This window comes from Mus caroli, unplaced genomic scaffold, assembly GCF_978045245.1.
Source record: "Mus caroli unplaced genomic scaffold, Mus_caroli_1 scaffold_2, whole genome shotgun sequence".
Taxonomy (NCBI): domain Eukaryota; kingdom Metazoa; phylum Chordata; class Mammalia; order Rodentia; family Muridae; genus Mus; species Mus caroli.
In genome coordinates this window covers 79,271,486-79,293,927 of record NW_028227257.1, presented here as the reverse complement: position 1 = coordinate 79,293,927, position 22,442 = coordinate 79,271,486, and the positions used below count along the sequence as shown (strand labels likewise).

General features: G+C 41.3%; 2 protein-coding genes across 2 annotated transcripts in view; one reads left to right on the top strand and one right to left on the bottom strand.

The window, feature by feature from the left end:
* The window catches only part of Iftap (intraflagellar transport associated protein), a 76,040-nt gene extending 61,087 nt beyond the window's left edge, over positions 1-14,953 (bottom strand). Inside the window, exon 1 of the mRNA XM_021186309.3 lies at positions 14,816-14,953. The gene's annotated coding sequence lies outside the window, so the exon portion shown is untranslated. The remainder of the gene's footprint in view (positions 1-14,815) is intronic.
* Positions 14,954-15,280: 327 nt separating this feature from the next.
* Rag2 (recombination activating 2) lies at positions 15,281-16,864 on the top strand. Its single transcript, XM_021186297.3, has one exon. The coding sequence runs from the start codon at positions 15,281-15,283 to the stop codon at positions 16,862-16,864; it is 1,584 nt and encodes a 527-aa protein (XP_021041956.1).
* Positions 16,865-22,442: the final 5,578 nt, after the last annotated feature.

Below are 22,442 nucleotides of genomic sequence, written 5' to 3'. Positions count from 1 at the left end.
CTATTCCTTAAAAATAGATTTTTTTTTTTTTAGCTAAAGAATGTGTTCTTTTTAAACATAACAAGAGCCATGACATTCTATGGATCTAGACGTAGAAATCTAGCCTGTTGTTTCACACAGCTACACAGTCACAGCCCAGCTCTGCTCCTTGTGTACCACATTTGAGAAAGCTACTTGACATCTCTGAACCTGTCTCCTCCTTTCTAGAAAGGGCACTATAATGGCTCAGCCTTGTTTCCTAAACCTCAGTTCTAAACATCAAATGCTAAGTGGGGCTGGGGTGGAGCGTTGCTTATGCTGTTCAGATTCATTTTCTGACAAATCTGACCTGAGTTGACATGAGAGCATTTGCAGTTGTTATTTCTTCTACCCAGTGGAACTATCCACATGTCCCTTAATGGGACTGGATATGAGGTGCCTTCCCAGCCAACTGGAGGTCTGGACAATGCATGCTATTTGTACTGCCTGCCTTAATAAAATCTAATATATTCTGAAACACAGGTGACTCCATGGGTTTTACAAAACCATGAAGCTATATGAAGCTCACAAGATAGCCCTGAAGATGAAATGTGGGTCCACCTTGATAAACATAGCCTTCCTGGTGAGTGTGAGGAAGATGACAGAGAATCCTCTTAACTGAGACCAGTCTGGCTTTGAATTCACTGATGCTACCCACAAGATACTACCTTGTACATCCCAATCCCACATGAAGCACGATGCTAGAGAACCACATGAAAACAGTAGTTTAGGTATCAACTTCATAGGCACTGTTTTAAGCTACATATACTTCAAAACTGAATACCTGAAAAGTCATCACATACAACACATTCACCTGTACCAATGCCCAGGCTTCAACAATGTAAAGGTTATTAGAGAAGGCTTGCAGCTGAAAGAGAATGAATACCAACAAAGAGCCTCTTCAGTGACGACTAGTTCACTATCAGTAGGACATGTGTGAAAAATGCAAGAATCTCCTCAGCTGTTGACTGTTCCAGACCTGGAGCACCGTATAGTAGCAACAATCTCTTCCTCAAAGCATTCAGCCAGTCTCCTCAGTGCATCGGAATGGCCAGGTTTCCCTCCTGCTGCAAATGTCCTCTCACAGTTATGTTAAAAAGCAGTCATAGGCATTCCCTTAAGGCTCCTTCCAAAGCACTAATTGGTATACTTTGAATATTTACCCTCAATACAGCTCAGTACTACCAAAGACAAATAATTAACAGGTTATACACAGCTCAGAGGCAAAAATCCTTTGAGGCTTCTCATTTCATTTCTGTGTGTCTAACAATCCAGGCATTTATTAGCTTGTTAAAGACTTTCACAAACAGTCAAAGTTGAAAAACCTAAGGAGCACCCATCATCCGATTTAGACCTTTCTTTACCTAAAAAAGCATTAGGAACCTACTGGTAAAGGTCTCCAGAGACTGACACAGCAGATCACCCTTTACCAGACAGTCTGGTGGTTTATGCAAATGCCAGTGGTTTTCTAGATGAAAGCATGCTTTTCGTTTACCACCCACTCGCTAGTGTGCTTTTATCATGAAATATTTTTCTAAAAGAAAAAAGAGAAAGAGAAGCTTGCCTAGAACAAGATTCTTTTTTTGGGGGGGAGCGGGTCTTGGTTCTGTTTTATGCTTTGAGCACAACATGAAAGCACAGAACATAATGGTAAGTAAAGGCATAAAAATGGCTGTGATTAAATCATAAGCAGGACTTGCACCATCTGAGCCTTGGGAAGGAAACAAAATACCGACCACTCTGCTCTGGCTATCACTGTCACTTGGAAACCAAGTGGTTAGGACCTGTCTTTTCTCCTTACCCTCTGTCCGAGAGATGGGAGAAAAATCCCACCGCCTCCCAGAAGTCCTGATGTGTATTATTAAGTAATAAAGCCAACAGTCATATAAGCAGCGTCATGTGCACTAAAATGTATACTACAATGACTGTGGAATGTGATATCATCACCACCCACTTAGCACATCCTAGGTGTCTATCTTCATATCCTTGAGTAATGAACTCATCCAAACAAAACCAAGTGTTCAAGATAAGAGTTGTAAGCATTAAATTACAGGCCCCTATGAACTATTTTTGTCTTCTCAGTGCACTACCTGATCTCTTACCTACACAGAGAGTCATTTGTCTGCAAACTGTTGGGTTTTTTTTTAAACCTGCAATGTGTCCCACTGCAACTTGGAAAAAACAATAAATGTCTGAGGAGCTATACCAGGTTTCTCAGAGCCCACCTGCATGTTACAGGTCTAGGAAGTAAGGACCACTGAAGGAGAGAACACATCAGCAATGTAATTTACTTTGCCTAAGGAAACAGAGCCATCAATCTTGGTTCTTTAAAGGGTGGCTGGCCTTTCATATTTGCACAAGCAGTGTAGTCTCCAAGAGACTGGACTGGAATGGAATCACATTCTGATGACTGGCTGCTGAGGTAGAAAAGACCAGGTGCAGAGGTGGCCTCCTTGGGTGACCTGCAGCAACTCTGCACTTTCCCCCCAAGTTACCAACATTCTTTATTCCATACCAAGAACAGAGGAAAATATTCAGATTCTTGGGGCTGGAGAGGTTGCTCAACCGCTAAGAGCACTTACTGCTCTTCCAGAGGCTCTGAGTTCATTTCCCATATACGAAGCATCTCACAACTACCTGCTAACTCCAATCCAGGGGATCCAATACTCTCCTCTGCTCTGTGGGCACTGAACTCACACACACATACCTACACAAGGACAGTCAGACATATACATTTTTTTTTAAGTTTTTTGGTTTTGGTTTGGTTTTTTGTTTTGTTGTTAAGAATTCTGGATTCTCAGAGCTGTCACATGGAGTTTATCAAGTACAAATGAATGAACATGAACAATATTGGCAAGCAAATTCACCTGGAGTTTTTCAACTGCTACCACTGATGAGTCACGAACGGTTCTCAGATTGTAAACGATCAAGAGATGCTTATGACCATGAAGACAAAGAATCATGAAGGAACAAAAAAAAAAAAAAAAAACCTAGTGATTAAAGAAAGAGGCTATGAATTTGAGGGAGAGTAGATGGGGGCATATGAACAGGTTTAGAGGGAGGAAAGGGAAGGGAGAACTGGTGTAATTATAATTTAAAAGAGAGAGGGGGGAAAGGGGAGGGGAGGGAGAAAGGGGAAGGGGGAGGGGAAGGAGAGGGAGAGGGAGGGGGAGAGGAAGAGGGAGAGGGAGAGGGAGAGAGAAAGATCGTCAACTTCTGTATGAGAGGGAAAATGAAACGTGATCAGAAACGTTCAGATCAGAAAACTAAACAAGAGTGAAAGTGATTGGCTGCCTTCTAACTGTAGAGTACAGCTGAAAACCTCTTCCCACTTGGAATTCTTCTTGACTCTGATGCATGATTGTCTCCCAAGAGGAATAAAACAAAACAAAAACAACAGAACTAATGTTGGATGAATGCCATCATGCCTCCAGCTACAACCCAGCCCATCTAAATTCAATACACATAGGGAATGAGTATATATGTACACTCAAGAGAATAATAAATATAGAGACCTATACATCTATAGGCCAGTATATACACCCAGGAAAATAAAAAGAGAACAAAGAAGAGCAGAAATATAAAGCAAAACATAGTTTATAGAATAGAAAAGAACCTGCAGTCATCTCCTGTTCTTTCATCAGAATGAGCATCAAAGGATACACCACACTTGAAGTTGCAAAGTTCTAGTGACATGCCTTTGCACACATGAAAGCCAGAGGGGACTTCATTAACACCCAGAGATGAGAGTGTAAGCATCTGGACCCATATGCCCTAGGCACGACCCTCTGTGATGAATATTAAAGGAAGCATTTGAGGGAGGTAGGAAAGGCGTTGGGATTGCTGTTGACCACAGTTTCCAAAGACAGATGCACTGTCTTCCAGACCCCAGTCTTAGAAGTAGGGATATCCTAACCACTACCCACTTTCCTTGACAAACATAGCATCTTATGGAAAAGAGGAAGAAAGCAGCACAACGGCTCTAAGACTGTACACCAGTTAAAAAGTGTGGGCCAAGTGCTTCATGCGACTGTAGACATCACAATGGCAGCTTCAACACACACCTGTATCCTTCCTAAAGAGGTTTAAATACTCCTTACTCTATACTGGAGCCCACTTTGCTAACAAGAATGACTATGAAGACATATCCATGATGGTTTTTAAATTACAGGAACATGAAATTGAGAAAAAGAATACTAAAAATTATGGAAGAAATAGAAGTAGGAATAACAGATCCGGGCAAAATTTATGTTGTAAAGAAAGCAGGAAAAATGGAAAGTCTTCAGGCCATCAGACTCGGTCAAGAGTAATTCTCAAACTGGAGCCCAAAGCGCGCTGCGCAGGAGAAAAATCCGACTCACTTAAGGAGAAAGTAAAAGCACTCTTCTGCCAAGCCCGACCTGTCAAGATGCAAGTAAAAGCTGGAAGAAAATGCTAACAAACCACACACTCAACAAACGAGCAGCAGCTAGAATGCGCAAATCCCTCATGAAATTCCGCACTTCATCAACTGCAAAAGACAAGAGACATACATAGACACTTCAGCCAAGAGAAGACACAATGGCAAATGGAAACCCTGAAGATGGTTGGTATTACAGCTATCAGAAAAATACAGAAGTATTTTCATGCACACACTTGGACACTGATGTTCACTGCGGCTTTATTCATAGCAACCAAATACTGGAAGCTACTCAAATATACTTTAACTGCTGCCTGGCTAACCAAACTGTGGTGCATCCTCACCAAGGAATACTAGTAAGCAATATGATGAAAACAAGTTGTTGATTCGTGCAGCTTAGATTTCAAAGGATATAGGCTGGGTGCAGGAAGCCAAGATTAAAAGGTATATATGAGTGCTTCCATTTGTGACATGTGTCAAATATATAATTTTAGAAATGGAGAACGCATTAGTGATTACTAGGGTAGGGGTTTAGGAGGGGACAAGGACAAATTTTGCCATAAGTCTTGTGCTGTAGAGCTGTGTGACGATTATGCAAAATTACGTATGATGTAATTGAGGCACAAGTAACGCAAATGGATGCACACATAACTGATGAAATCCAAATATATTTTGTGGTTCACACCAATATCAATTTCTCAAATTTTATATTAGTTACGCAAGATGTTAACTTTGCAGAAGGCTAGACCAAGGATGCATGGGACTTCTCTGTTCAGTTCTCTGCAGCCACCTACGAATCTATCCTGTGGTCCTTTCAAAATTAGAAATCTAGAAGAGCAGAAAGAAAGGTAAGGCAATTGAAGCCGAAGAGATTTAGGGACAGAAAAGCAGCTCTAGGACTTCACCTGAGGACATGGGCTCTGGCGTGCTGACGGCTTTCTCCTTGCAGGGACACTTGGCAGCAGGAATAACAGCAATGTTATTAATAAACTACATGCTTAAGCAGAAACACTCTACTCGGAAAGTTTGTTTTCTTTCCCTGCTCATCCACCCAAGCCACTATAATAATGTTTCTTGAGGCAACCACTCATTAAGCCTTTCGACTCATCAGCAGATTTCATGAAATCAATTTTATCTCCCCAAAATATGTTTTCCTCCCAGCAAATGAAGTCAGCCCAGAAACCTCAGTGTTCAGAAACTGAAGCAGTCCAACTAAATATAAAGTATTTTTAATTATCATTATTAATAACATAAAACAAAGAAAACACACATGACTAAACATCTACACTTCCTCTCCCCCTGCTCCCTGGCTTTACAAAGCTGACTAACTCAAAGCTGACTAACTATACTCAAAGCTGACTAACCATACTCAAAGCTGACTAACTACACTCAAAGCTGACTAACTATACTCAAAGCTGACTAACCATACTCAAAGCTGACTAACCATAATCAAAGCCAACTAACTATACCCAAAGCTGACTAATTATACTCAAAGCTGACTAACCATACTCAAAGCTGACTAACTATACTCAAGGCTGACTAACCATACTCAAAGCTGACTAACTATACTCAAAGCTGACTAGCTATACTCAAATCTGACTAGCTATACTCAAAGGTGACTAACCATACTCAAAGCTGACTAACCATACTCAAAGCTGACTAACCATACTCGAAGCTGACTAGCCATACTCGAAGCTGACTAGCCATACTCGAAGCTGACTAGCCATACTCGAAGCTGACTAGCCATACTCAAGCTGACTAACTATACTCCAAGCTGACTAGCTATACTCCAAGCTGACTAGCTATACTCCAAGCTGACTAGCTATACTCAAAGCTGACTAGCCATACTCAAATCTGACTAGCCATACTCAAAGCTGACTAGCCATACTCAAAGCTGACTAGCCATACTCAAAGCTGACTAGCCATACTCAAAGCTGACTAGCCATACTCAAAGCTGACTAACCATACTCCTCAAAGCTGACTAGCTATACTCAAAGCTGACTAGCTATACTCAAAGCTGACTAGCTATACTCAAAGCTGACTAGCTATACTCAAAGCTGACTAGCTATACTCAAAGCTGACTAACCATACTCAAAGCTGACTAACCATACTCAAAGCTGACTAACCATACTCAAAGCTGACTAACCATACTCCTCAAAGCTGACTAGCTATACTCAAAGCTGACTAGCTATACTCAAAGCTGACTAGCTATACTCAAAGCTGACTAGCTATACTCAAAGCTGACTAGCTATACTCAAAGCTGACTAGCTATACTCAAAGCTGACTAGCTATACTCAAAGCTGACTAGCTATACTCAAAGCTGACTAGCTATACCTGCAGGAACTGTTCTGGAAATCAGGAGGGTTGCCTTCTTACTGCCATGCCTCTTTCAATTTGTATTTAAGGTACAGCTATGTAGAATTATAAATAAACACCCTGCCCTTAGTTTGGCTAAACTTCTGCAAGCACAGTTGTCACCTCTAGACACTCCATTTACCAAGAAAAGTTTGCACACTTAGCAATCACATTCAAAGCCGACATCCTAGCCTCAGAAATACCATCAACTGTATTAGTGACTTAACAGAAGAAGATAACGGGGTGCTTCTGTGAACCTTTTTCTCACTGTCCCTGATAGAGCTGCTAATCCAGAGGTATCCAAGGCAGCTTTAGAACTCCAAACTGTACAGTGTTCCAATCTTAAGAGGGAGTCAGCTCGAACACAATCCCACCTCCCATGGTATGCAATGGCCTGGTGACACTTACTGCAACCGCATTGCATGACAATCTGACAGAGGCACACTGCTTAGTTAAAACTGTGCCCCCTCGGCCCACCTGCCACCTGCACAGTGCACAGCACTTTTACAATACCAGAACATCAGCTTTAAACAAAACCCACACAGCTGGTCAGGAGCAGCTGTAGACCAAGGAACAAAGTCAACATGGCCTGCAGGAATACATTTCTAAGTGTTTCAAAATGCCAGATCTTGCAAATAAAATTGACCTTTTCACTTGGCATTCTCTTAAAAGAAATCAGATTTTTGAGACCTGCATCTCAGCTATTTTTAATTCTAGACTCCTATGACTGTAGAATAGCAAAGGAGTTTGAGACAGAATGCATTGCTTCTATCCGCAGTTTTGCCTCCACATACACAACTAAGCACACTTGTGCACACATACAAACTTCTTTGCCTACATGGTCTCTATCTAGAAAGGATCACAAACACCTCTTTCTCTAAAAATGAAAGGTTTTTAATGATTTTTTTCCTAGCACATTACAAAACTCTGACATCTTTTTGCCACTTTATTTTTAAGCAACGACCTCATATTGAATCAGAGAGTAGGGAACGTTTAGAATAAAATACCAAGCCTCCTGTTCAGGGGACTTTACTTAATTGCTTTAAATAAAAAGTGACAAATCATCTGACATGCCCTGCTCTTGACAGCCTGTCACCCTAACTGTAGATCGCATCCTTTTCTATTTCCGTTTCCTTCCTCTTTTCTCCTTTGTCAGTTTTAGCCGTGGCTCCAGTTCTCAATTCACCTGACAAGTCACCCTCCCTTCCTCCGACTATTTCTATAGCTTCCCTAAGCATTAGCTCCCACTACCTGAGTCATAAGAGCCATGCCTATCCCCGTGCCATGAGAAGATGCTGCTCGCCTTGTTCCCATGCTATCATGAAGCTGTTCCTCCACTTAGAGAACACAGGTGGACCAGCTTGAAGGGAGCAAAGCTGAGAGTCCTCACACTGGTGGTGCTCCTCCTCCGCCTTCCCCAACCCACCAGCAGCTCCCCCCAGCTCCCACAAGTGCTACTGCTGGAAAGTTAGTTAACTGCCTGCCCTTGTGTAGTTTAAAAAACAAAGGCACTGGGCTTGGCGCTGTCTTCCATTTTTTCTTTTTTCCAATTATGCTTTCTTTATTGTTCAATTACAATGTCAGTCGATCCTATCACTAAGTCTTTTATCTCTCCCATGAAATAAAGCTATTTTTAATTCTGTAACTAAATTGACTTGTATTCTTTAGTTCTCCCCTCTTTTTTGATTTAAAAAGGGATAAATCGATGGATTCCAGTAAGAGATGGAATCTGATTCTGCCTCAAGGTTTTAAAATCGGTTAAGCAGCCTAAAACTGTGATTTCCTGATGGACATCTAAGGACTTTGAAGGAAAGTTGAATGTGGGAAGAACATAAGGTGTGTTCACTGGCAAGATAGCTTAGCAGGGAAGGGCATTTGCTGACAAGCCTGACAACCTGAGTTCAAACCCTGGGACACACACACACACATACACACACACACACACACACACACACACACACACACATGTAAATGTATAATCATGCCTGCTTCACTCCACTATAAAATATGCTGCTTAAGTGCAAGGCCTGGGTTTGCAAGGTTTCTTTGTTTGGTGTTTTCCTAATCACCCACATGGATGAACATGGATTTAAGTCCCTAGTTCCCCTTAATGCAAAGGGCCTGTTCCAAACCTCCAATGGATTCCCGAAACTGAAGGGATATCAGACTCGTTGCTGACTCTTTTTCTGTCTACACTTACAATACAGTTTAATGTATAAGTTAGGGTCTCTTACTTATAAGAAAGAGTGAAAAAACAAACAAAAACAAAACCCACACAATAAAATAGAACTAGCTCTTCACTACTTTAAAATCTATATAAATATGATCATTCTATCTCTCTTTCATAACACTTCCTCAGACTATGCTTAAAGGCAACACTTTAGAGTTTACCTTTGTCATATCCAAATTTCCAGTTTCACTACCCCACTGCTTTGGGCCACTATTAAACAAAGCAAGGGTTATTGAATGGGATAACTATAATGACATTTCATTTGATCAGTTAACAAAAGAAGCTACGGAGTGAAAGCAGGAGGGTACTTTACACTGTGTGAACACACTGTGAGAGGCGTGATTTATGTCCCACACAGGATACAGTAGAAAGCTACAAGACTTCATTGTGCTATTCAGGGCACCCTACAGTTTAAAACTCAGAATTGGCTTATGTCTGGGATTTTCCATTTAATACTTTAGACCCCTGATGACCATACTTCGGCCTCAACATAACAGACACATACGAGGAAAATGAAACCATGGCTCAGAGAGTATTACTATGTTAGTCTCCAGTCACCTCCAGAGATAGATAACCTAGTCAAAGACTAAGTAAAAACTGCCAGGTTAATGATAGTGTTACAATCTAAAGGCTAAAACACTTGACATAAGCTACTTATTTCAGCTCATAATATTAAATGAACTCTGTTTTGTAAGACTGTAGAACCATCTAGAACATCAGCTTTATGAGTGTTGCCACCATTGCTGTAATTTCAGACATCATAACTGTCACACAATGGTACTGACAGGAAAACAGCCAAATGTGCTCCTCCAGACAAGCAAAAATCATCATGGAAATAACTAGACAATGATAGTTGAACCAACATTTTCAGATGAGAAGAATCAACAAAGGAATGGAGCTGCACATGCATTTATAAAAGAAGAAAGTCAATCCTGAAACCAGATCAAACATTTTCAAATAAAATTAAGTCACTATGTACACAAATACACCTATAACACCCCTCACCCTCATAATCAAGATTTATTATGCACACCCACTTTCTCACACATGGTCTGTTCAGAAACATTCAGATCGTATTTTGGAGATAAGAAAATAGAAGCTCAAAAGGGTAACTCTATTATGAGGGATGGAAGAAAAAGCCCTACCAGATCTGTCTACCCCTAGTCACTATCTGTGGACATCTAAGCTTTGTGGAAGCTGACTGAATGACAAAGCAGAAAAAATCCTTTTCTACTCAATGCTTATGCTCAGTGAAATCCCACACAGCTATTAGAATTGTAAAGGAGGTTCTGCTAACAAGTCCATATAAAGTTACAATGCTGCCTCTGACTGAGGACAGTTCATAAATTGTCATGTAAGGTAACACATTTCGTTAATAGGCTTGAGGGTTAGGTAAGCCCTGTTTTCACAAGCATCACAATGAATGTCACACACAGTCACAGAGCAGACAGAGGTCATCCAATATGTGGAACCCTTACTCCTTAGTCTGCACTAAGGAAAACCATAAAGGAGACATTCTGATCTCTGCTTCAGAACAGATAATTTCCCATTTAATTCACAATAGTATTTACTTAAACGAAGCTTAAGATAGTCTGGGTTTTTTTGTGATTTTTTTTTCTAAAATGTTTTTAATTTTAATAAATCGAGTTTCAGTTAGACTTTGTCTTTACAAATGACTGGTATCTCGGGACTTAACATTTTCAATCTGTCAGTAATGAAAAGGTTAAACTTGAGAGGAACACCCTGGTGGGTATCTGTCTCCCTCAACCATCACAGGGGTGCGGGGAGGGGGAAGGAGGTCACAGTCAGTTACTCCCTACACCAGCACACCAGGGCTCACTGGAACATCTGTAGGCACACAAACACTCTACCCTGCAGCCTTCAGCTTGGCACAAACTAAACAGTGACTCTTCCCCAAGTGCCGAGTTTAATTCCTGGCTTGGCTGAAAGGATTCAGAGAGGGATAAGCAGCCCCTCTGGCCTTCAGGTAGGTCCAATACCTTCATTTCTAGAAAAGATAAACATTTACCTATGTTGATAAGTTCTAAGGGGCTGCCAATGCCACACAAGAGGGCAGAGCCTCTGGGTAGGGGAGACGGGTCTTAGATTTTGGAGGTATGGTTCTGGTATTCAGCTACTGCAATGGCTAATTCCTGTGGGGCGCTATTATTAATCTTGTCAGATAAATGACCCTCTGGCATCAATGTGGGAAGAAAGACCTAATCCTGGTTTCATTGCCAGCAGAAATTATATAGTGTGTGCCTCAAACCTGATTCACAATGCAAACCAGTGTTAACTCACACTGCATAGCAGTAGTCCATGGGGGTACTTGCTATTTTGGAGTCAGGACACATAAGTAATGCTGATCGGTAAGACTGAATGCTTCAGAGTATATACGATCTGTCTTTGGAGAGAAAGTCAGTTCAGACACAGGAAACTACAAACCCAGACCTCACACCATTAGTTCCCTTCTGATACTCAACTATGCCCTTGCTTAAGTGTGTTAAGTGAAAACCTCCCTGCTGCGGAATGCTAGCACAGGACTGAGGACACGGCACCAAGGATGCTGGACCTGGATTTCTTCCCTTCAAAAAGCATCTTTAATGTGCTGACTTTGAAATTTCCCTCAGTTGAAGAGCACAGTCTTTTTTTTTTTTTTTTGGTCTATTTAAAGAAAAACCTTCAGTGGGTTATTTTAGATCTAACATAATTTTTAAACAATTTTAAAAACCCTAGATGTAACTAATGTAGTTATATTAAAACCATGGAAAAGGTATACTCTTCAACTCCAGTGAAAATAGATTCCAGCCCATAAACCAAACTTTCAACAACTCAGTGCGTCAAAAATACTCACATACCTCCAATGTTTCTATTATTTAAATACACAAATCATCTGACTAAACTGCGTCACCTAAGACTTAAATGGGCAAACACTTGTCTCTGTTCCAAAAGGAGACAATGTTTTTAACAGCCCTTTGCTGTTTTTAAGGGCTCCAAGTATATTACAAATATATTTTGAGGGCTCCAAGTTTATTACAAACCTGTGCATTATCCGAGAATATGCCTCTATTTAATCCATAATAATCCACAATCCCTAAGACAACCATAACATGACACAGCAGGCTATAATTTAAGCTGGGGCTTTTTTTTGGGGGGGTGGGGGGAGTTAACTCCTTGGGATCTGGAATCCATTGCCCCTTGTATAGAACAAGCAGTTTTATAATTCTGTATTGCTTTTCATAGGTATTTAAACTAAAGGAGCTTCAAACTCAGTGCTGCCTCTGTCAAAGATGGGGCAGATGTCTAGAAATAATCATTCTGCATGGAGAGTGTAACCACCCAGGGCACGCAGGGTTTTCACTACTGCATTAGGGGTTAACGCTTTCTTTTAGTACCTAGGGGCAGAATGTTCTCAGTTGATAGAAGATCCTCCCTCACACATATGTGAACAGCCCAGGAATAAATTAAACATTTTCCTAAGTTATTTCAGAATCAGAGCAAGCTGCTGGATCTACAATCACAGTCTGAGGGAATGGAAAGCCTGCCCTCACAGCTGCAGAAATACTCTTTCTCAGACACCATTTCCTCACATGATTTACCCCACAAAAGAATATTAATAGATCACATCTTGAGGACTCTCTGGCTGCAAGAAATTGCTTAGCAGTTAATGACATATAAACTCTAGAAGTTCTTCAGGCTAGAAAACATATATGATAGAGCAATCACAGATATTACATGGCTCAAGGAACATTTGCAGGGGGAACAGAAATATAGTGGCCAGTAACATTTGCTAATTCCTGTGAACCAGTCGTTGTGCCTTATAATTTGCATGTGCTAGCTTACTTCACAAAGCAATTCAATTAATAGCTATTAATATTATCCCAATTTACAGGTAAAAGAGAGAAAATAAGTTGCCAAAGTTGATCACAGACACAAAGTGGTAGCATCCCAGATCTAGACTTGTAAACCACAACTTTAGATCTTGTATACACAGTGATGGATATGCACAGTGACAAGAAAGAAATATCCTGTTTTGTTGTCTACACTGAGTCACCAATACCTTTGGCGTATACATTTATCCAACTATTATTAGTTCAAAAGTTTAGCACTTACACCATCCCCTCTGCTACCTATAGAATATCTTGAATGAATGGAGGGACCTGGAAGTTGTTAAGAGCCAGAAGATAGAGAAGCTTTGAAATGCTATCTTTAAGATGACACAACCACTGGAATCATGAACTCACAGTTGCTATGAATACCTAGACTGGGCCTGCACAAGACCAGCCCTATATAACAGGCAGTCATTGCTTAGAGGGAAGCACAAGAGGCCATACCCCATTCTGCTGCACAACTGGCTACTTAGGAAGAGAGAGACAGAGACAGAGACAGAGAGAGGGGGAGACAGAGACTGGATAGTTCCAAACCCATGGCACACAGATGTTTCTGGTTAAACTCAGGGGTCAAAACTCAAACAAAATGATATTAATGTAGGAAATGTGAGAAAAAAATTTTAGGAAGGAGGGAAGGTTGGCAGGGACAGGAGGGAGATAAAAGAGGTGGCTGAATCATAAGAATAAACTATATACGTATATGAAACTGTCAAAGAAAAATAAACTAAGAATAAAAGGTTTACCTGTCTACATCCACTGGCCAAATTCCATCATCCTATAGTCCCTTCTAACCATCTGCAGCATCTCTCATGTATGCTGTCATTATCAGCAGATAAAAACAGCCTTGCTATCTATTAGTTCAAGGACAATGGTATCTACTATATACTGTGTACAAGGTCTGTTCTCAGTTCTTTATAAGTCGTAAATTACTAATCATAGTTGACATCAGTCCATGTGGGTAAAATCACCTCATTTTACAGATGAGAAAATCGAGTTACAGAGAGTTGGTTAAACAGTTTGCTCAAAGTCATGTAGTGACTAAGTGACAGCCAGGATTTGAATCTAGTCTGATAGCGTTGAGTCCTAATCTTGACCATTGTTTTGATGCTTTTTAAACAACTTGCTTTTAAAAGTAAATTTTATTTTGTTTCAACATTTAGTGCCAAAATAAGAAAGAGTATTTCACATCCACAAGCAGGAAGTACACTTCATACCTCTCTAAGGTAGGTAATAATAACTTACCAAGCTTACTTTATCTGACAGCAGTATGAAAGGAGGCCCTCTTTGTATTCAATATAAAATTACTCGAGTCATCTCACAGTTCATGAGCTGAAATGTGAACTAAAACGGGATAATTCTATTTTTCCTAGGGGGCGGCGGGGGGAGGGGGGTAGTTCAGGAACTTCCTCTGTTTCCCTGAAAGAATCCTCAAAACAAAAAGGAAAGAAAGCTGCGACTGGACGGGCTTGGGCTCTAAAGTATCCCTGGCAACCGCCTAATTACTTACTACACTTCCGTTAGTATGTGCAACAGCGGGGGGGGGGGGGGGGGCGGTGCGGGGAGACGGACAATTTCAAGCTGTTTCTCCGCTTTATGCTAGGTATTCTGAGACTCGTCTTTCTGTTTTGAAAGACTTTCCTAACTTCTTGTCCCAACAAGCGAAGTGTCCCTCAGAATGCAATTCTGAGTCTCGTTTCTATACATCCAGTGCAGAGTCAGTAGAGACACCTCATCCACGGTTTCCCTTCCAACTACGGCTTCCAGGCAACCACACGGGCTAGAAGCCTACGTGCTTCCGACAGGGTTACCCTAGTAAGAGTCCCAGGAGAAGCTGCAGCGACTTCTGAGCACGGGTTTGCTAGCGCTCCTCCTGATACTCTTGCCTTCCAGCACCCCGATGTCGACAGAGGGCCGAACTCTCACCTCCCGTTCCCTAGCTGTCCGTCACCATGGCGTCCATCTAGTCCCTTCGCACTTTTGGAGTCCTTATCCAGTTCAACAGCCTACAAGGTTTCTGTCATGAACCAGCGAAGACAATTTATCCAACTACACAGCCCAAAGAACACGGATTCCTGGGAAATGTAGTTCTTCGGGCTCTCAAAGCAAGGGCGCTCTAGGAATGCAGGACTACAATTCCCAGAAATCAAAGCAAAGCCAGTCCTCCACTAAAATAGGTCCAAACTGCTGCTAAGATAAAGTAGTGTCTGTGATTTCCTAACGGGGGCAGGAGGTGTCTTATAATTCTAAGACAAGCACGTAAAATGACTTTTCTTTTAAACAAGCCTTTTGTATGAGGAAGAATCTAAGCATAATTACCAATATGAAAAGATATTCTAAGTTATTGCGTTTTATAATTCTTTCAGATAAAAGACCTATTCACAATCAAAAATGTCCCTGCAGATGGTAACAGTCGGTCATAACATAGCCTTAATTCAACCAGGCTTCTCACTTATGAATTTCGATGGCCAAGTTTTCTTCTTTGGCCAGAAAGGCTGGCCTAAGAGATCCTGTCCTACTGGAGTCTTTCATTTTGATATAAAACAAAATCATCTCAAACTGAAGCCTGCAATCTTCTCTAAAGATTCCTGCTACCTCCCACCTCTTCGTTACCCAGCTACTTGCTCATACAAAGGCAGCATAGACTCTGACAAGCATCAATATATCATTCACGGAGGGAAAACACCAAACAATGAGCTTTCCGATAAGATTTATATTATGTCTGTTGCTTGCAAGAATAACAAAAAAGTTACTTTCCGTTGCACAGAGAAAGACTTAGTAGGAGATGTCCCTGAACCCAGATACGGCCATTCCATTGACGTGGTATATAGTCGAGGGAAAAGTATGGGTGTTCTCTTTGGAGGACGATCATACATGCCTTCTACCCAGAGAACCACAGAAAAATGGAATAGTGTAGCTGACTGCCTACCCCATGTTTTCTTGGTAGATTTTGAATTTGGGTGTGCTACATCATATATTCTCCCAGAACTTCAGGATGGGCTGTCTTTTCATGTTTCTATTGCCAGAAACGATACCATTTATATTTTGGGAGGACACTCACTTGCCAGTAATATACGCCCTGCCAACTTGTATAGAATAAGAGTGGACCTTCCCCTGGGTACCCCAGCAGTGAATTGCACAGTCTTGCCAGGAGGAATCTCTGTCTCCAGTGCAATCCTCACTCAAACAAACAATGATGAATTTGTTATTGTGGGTGGTTATCAGCTGGAAAATCAGAAAAGGATGGTCTGCAGCCTTGTCTCTCTAGGGGACAACATGATTGAAATCAGTGAGATGGAGACCCCTGACTGGACCTCAGATATTAAGCATAGCAAAATATGGTTTGGAAGCAATATGGGAAATGGGACTGTTTTCCTTGGCATACCAGGAGACAATAAGCAGGCTATGTCAGAAGCATTCTATTTCTATACTTTGAGATGCTCTGAAGAGGATTTGAGTGAAGAGCAGAAAATTGTCTCCAACAGTCAGACATCAACAGAAGATCCTGGGGACTCCACTCCCTTTGAAGACTCAGAGGAATTTTGTTTCAGTGCTGAAGCAACCAGTTTTGATGGTGACGATGAATTTGACACCTACAATGAAGATGATGAGGATGACGAGTCTGTAACCGGCTACTGGATAACATGTTGCCCTACTTGTGATGTTGACATCAATACCTGGGTTCCGTTCTATTCAACAGAGCTCAATAAACCCGCCATGATCTATTGTTCTCATGGGGATGGGCACTGGGTACATGCCCAGTGCATGGATCTGGAAGAACGCACACTCATCCACTTGTCAGAAGGAAGCAACAAGTATTATTGCAATGAGCATGTACAGATAGCAAGAGCATTGCAAACTCCCAAAAGAAATCCCGCCTTACAAAAACCTCCAATGAAATCCCTCCACAAAAAAGGCTCTGGGAAAGTCTTGACTCCTGCCAAGAAATCCTTCCTTAGAAGACTGTTTGATTAATATGGAAAAGCCCCTCAGACTCAGGTACACTGCTCTCTGAAGCTACTTTGTCAATCATAAACATTATTTTGATTTTTGTTTACTGAAATCTCTATGTTGTGTTTTAGTTATGTGAATTAAGTGCTAATGTTTTGATTTATTGTTAAGTATAACTATTCTAATGTGTGTGTTTTTAACATCTTATCCAGGAATGTCTTAAATGAGAAATGTTATACAGTTTTCCATTAAGGATATCAGTGATAAAGCATAGAACTCTTGCATTATTTTGTAACAATCTACATGTTGAATAGTAACTAAATACCAATAAATAAACTAATGCACAAAAAGTTAAGTTGTTTTGTGTAGTAAGTAGCCTATAGTTGGTTTAAACAGTTAAAACCAACAGCTATATCCCACACAACTGCTGTTTATAAATTTTAAGGTGGCCTCTGGATTATACTTATGAACAGAATTACATATATTGGTCAATACCATGAAGAAAAACTTAATTCTATATCAAGCCAGGCATGGTGATGGTGATACATGCCTGTAATCCTGGCACTTAGGAAGTGGAGGAAGGAAGTTTGTGAGTCTGATGCTTGTTGAGGTATGATCTTTTGCTATGTATTGTAGTGTATGAGCCCCAAGACCTGTTTGACCCAGAGACAAGAAAGTCCACACATATATCCAAGTAATGCTATGTTACCTTGCCCCCCAGTTATTTGTGATTAGGTGAATAAAGATGTCAACAGCCAATAGCTGGGCAGAAGAGCCATAAGTGGGGATTGATGTAGGAGGAGACCATGAGGAAAGGAGAGAAAAAAGTGATGGAGGAGGAGAAAGATGCCATGAGCTAGGAGTTAAGAAAGCATGGCCATGAATGCTGGCCAATTGGAGTTAAGAGCAGCCCAGATGAAACATAGTAAGTAATAACTCAGGGTTATCGATAGAAAATAGATTTTAGTACCATAGTCTGCCCAGCTTTAGAGCTGACTATGGCTTATTGTAAATATAAAGTTTGTATGTGTCTTTTATCCAGGAACTAAATGGTCAAAGGTGGAGTAGAAACTCTGGATTGGGATTAAATTTTTCTACAACAAATCCTGGCCTGAGCTAGATTTTATCTCAGATCCAAAGGCTGACAGAACAAAGAGCACTGGTAACATTGCCACCTGCCATGCACAAAGACCTGAGTCTAATACTGTGGACATTTTCTTGAAGTAGCTACATGTATTTCTGGAGTGAAAACATATTCCAACAATATGTGTTTGTTTGAATCACTCACTCACTTTGGGCCCTCACATTATATGCTTTCAAAATCAATGGTTCACCCCTTTGAAAATGCTTAGCCATAGTCCCTCATCTTCCTTAAAGACAGTTGTCATCTCTGGAAATAGTCACATGTCATTCAAGGTCCAATACTGTGCAGCTCTGAAGTATTGCATTACCACTTTAAGTGAAAAGTGAAATATGAACATGAGCTCAGACAAAGGTTTGGGGCTATCACTCTCAGGGAGGCTCTACTGCTAAGTCCTGAGCTGCTTTCACATGAATACAGAAATTATAACAAAAAATATGTAATCAATAAAAAGAAAACTTTCATATTCCATAAAAGTCTTAGTTTCTCGTAGGAAAAGCACCAAATCTCTCATTGTGGCTTGTAATGATTCTTTAGTTCCACCACCTTCTTCCCTAAACGCAGTCTGTGCTTGAGTCCCCATCGTTGTTCAACATCCTTTATCAAAAAATAAGACAAGGTGGATGACAGCTGAAGAGAAACAACATTTGAAGCTGGTCTCTGGCCTATATCCACATCCACATGCCCATATGTACACATGCGTCCACAGCCACATGACCACGTACACATATGGATACACACACACACACACACACACACACACACACTTTTTTAATTCCAAGATCCACATTAAATATGGGACCTGAAAAAAAATCATCTCTAGAGAATTTGTTGTCTCGCTTAGAAAGAGGCCAAGGCACCCCATGGAAGGAGTTACAGAGACAAAATTTGGAGCTGTGATGAAAGGATGGACCATCTAGAGACTGCCATATCCAGGGATCCACCCCATAATTAGCTTCCAAACGCTGACACCATTGCATACACTAGCAAGATTATGCTGAAAGGACCCAGATATAGCTGTCTCTTGTGAGACTATGCCAGGGCCTAGCAAACACAGAAGTGGATGCTCACAGTCAGCTATTGGATGGATCACAGGGCTCCCAATGGAGGAGCTAGAAAAAGTACCCAAGGAGCTAAAGGGATCTGCAACCCCATAGGGGGAACAACATTATGAACTAACCAGTACCCCGGAGCTCTTGACTCTAGCTGCATTTGTATCAAAAGATGGCCTAGTCGACCATCACTGGAAAGAGAGGCCCATTGGACAAGCAAACTTTATATGCCCCAGTACAGGGGAACGCCAGGGCCAAAAAAATGGGAATGGGTGGATAGGGAAGTGGGGGGGAGGGTATGGGGGACTTTTGGGATAGCATTGGAAATGTAATTGAGGAAAATACGCAATAAAAAAATATTAAAATTTTTTAAAAAAAGAAAAAGAAAGAAAGAGGCCAAGGACAGGGAAGAAAAGATACAAAACACATCTGTATGTACCTGAGCCAGTTATGCAGAAAAGGCTGCCCATGCAAATACAAACTCTTTTCTAACCTGGAATATACTGACAAAACTTCAGGATGGGGCCAAAGTACCTCAGACTATTTTATATCACGTCTGCTGAAGAATTATTGTGGCAAAGATAACAAACCCTTTAGACTAAGCCATTTGAAGTAATTACAAAATGTATAGTGATCACTTTAAAGGGGAAATCTGTGTTGCAAAGGATGACCAAATCATTTAAGACAACAACAAAAAGTGAACTTATTAGGGGCAAAGATGGAAAATAGGTGTAGAGATGGACCAGTTCACTAGACTTTTGATCAGACTTCAGTGTAGAAATACACAGATCTTGTCATTCAGTAAATTAGGGTGTGTCTGTCTGTCTGTGTACATACACGTGTTCCTCTGTGTATGCCCATTTGCATGAGTGTGTACACCTGTATATGAGAGTGTGTGAATGTGTGCTTGTGCCTGTGGAAGTCACAAGACACCCATGGGTGTCATTCTTCAGATGCCCTCCACCGTTTTTATGACAGTCCCTCACTGTCCTGGAATTGACTAAGTAAATTATACTAGCTGGACATCAGAAATGGCCTTGTCTCTCCCTCCCAGCACTGACATTAAGAGAAGGTTCTACCTCCTTGGTTTTTTAGGTGGGTTCTGAAGATCAAACTCGGGCTCCTGGCATGCAAAGCACTATAACAAATCAGCTATTTCCCCAGCCCAGAATGAATTGTTTTTTTTACGTCAGGAATATATTGTCATCTTCAGGAAAGAATAAAAAGCAATAAAAGGAGAAAGGAAATTTCTATATGACCAAAGGGGAGAGAACGGGTAAATAAACAACTTCATAAAAAGATGGGGCTTTTAAGCATTAATAATCCTCCTTCATCTCTTCCCGCCTGGGCTTGGGAACTGTTGTCTGAGAGAATTAACTTCTGGACGGTGTACCACTGAAGTAAAAGAGCCTGGTCAAACTTGTCTCCAGTTCCATAACCTTTCTCAAACCTGGCCAGAGTCCCTTGAGATTAATACTTTCCTAGAGCAGCCTCTTGTACCTTGCTCCATTGTGGTTTAGACTGCATCATATCCTCAAACTCCTCCATGATTTCCTTTTATGCCCAAGGGGTGTCCACTGGATCTGACAGCACAAAGCTTCTGCCTGATTCTCCAGCAGTCCAGCCCCAACATCCAGTCTATTACTGTCAACTTGTCTTTCTTAAATTCCCAAACGCTCTGAATGCTTTCCTGCCTTGGAATCTCCCCAGAAGCTGTCTGCTCTAGGTAACTGCCCTAACTTCAGCCCACTCATTCTTTCTTCCCGGGTGTTTTTTTCAGACTCCCCAGTTTAAATCCTACTGTCACATTGTACTTTTTTATACTTATCTATTATAATTGCATTTTTCTCCTCCTCACTAGAGCATGAGCCCTCATTAGTCTTACTTTTGATAACTTTATGTCTAGCTTCTTGTGAACCAAAACTATGCTACTTGCCACTGTATCTCAGTACCAAGCATACATCACCTACTTAGATGAAGCAGCCCATAAACACTTACAATAGCGTCTGATGATCTGCCGAAGGAGAAATTTTATCAACAGTCTTATATAGCTGTAAAGTTTCAGAACCACAACAATGATGGCACCAGCAAGATATCCTAGCTGTGCAAGAATGGAACTCAGGGGAAACTAACAGTTGTCTAATTGGAACTAAAGCCCACTCAATTGATGGAAACTCATGCCTGATACTGTAAACCTGGCCAAAAGCCCATGTTTAGAGATGTCATTGAGCTTAGAGGAGGATTTACTATTGCCATATTACTGAAGTAATTTTCTATTGCCTTCTAAATGTCTGTCCTTCTATCCATAAATCAATGCAACTCTCACACCACATGAAACAATTGGTGATATCCTCAACTGGTCAAAATAAATGCAGAAAATTAGTAACCATGGGGCACCCAAACCCTTAAATGGGGCAGCTATAGCACAACCCTAAAAACTAAATCTCAGGGAAAATCTCTGGAAAAAAGAGATGGAGACATTATAAGAGCTTGTGGACCAGAACATCTGCTGCATGGTAGTTTCCTCTGGACAGGACAGGGATGTTGCTCCCATGAACGCTCAATAATATGGCTACCCAAAGAAGTCCTGCAAAGACCACATGAATGAACATACTAACATGGGTGGAAGAAAATCCCAAGGTCCCCATTTCCTCTGAGATACAGGCAGTCAATGGCTGCTGAGGAAAGGAGAACCACTTCTATGTGGTTTTATATTAAGGTGTTGATGGTGGTGCTGGTGCTGCTGGTGGTGGTTTCTTCAGAGATAAGACACCAATCCTATAGGATCATCCCTAAACACATGCAAATAAGGGGAAACACTAGCTTTACTTAGTAGTTTGTGTATAGGTATAGTGGTGTGTGTGTGTGTGTGTGTGTGTGTGTGTGTGTGTGTGTGTGTAAAACAAAAATACAGTCAAGAAGCAATGTATGAGAGAAGAATAAAAGAAAAAAGAGGAGTAAAGAAATCTGTTTCCTCTGGATACTCATCTTTCACATCAAGGCTGCATTTTGTGTTTTCTCTGTGCTCTCCTAACCATGTGAATTGTCTTCTAATGTTATTGTCCATGGTTTAACATCTATTAAGCCGAGACAGCTTCTGGGACAGGCAGGAGCCACAGAGCCGCTGAGGCAGCACCCTTTTGGGGCCGCAGACATCCGGCACCCTCCCAGCTGGAGGACAGTGACCTGCCCTGCAGGGAGCGCCATCTTGGCTCCGGGACTCCGCCGAACTTAGTCTGTACAGGTCAGAGTGAGGACCACAGAGGCAGACAGCTTCTGGGACAGGCAGGAGCCACAGAGCCGCTGAGGCAGCACCCTTTTGGGGCCACAGACATCCGGCACCCTCCTAGCTGGAAGACAGTGGTCTGCCCTGCACAGGAGCCCTCTGCCTCAGGAGCAGGGAGCACAT

What these genes read in the sequence shown, in the direction of transcription:
- Rag2 (XM_021186297.3), top strand. Translation starts at nt 15,281, where the DNA reads ATGTCCCTGCAGATGGTAACAGTCGGTCATAACATAGCCTTAATTCAA.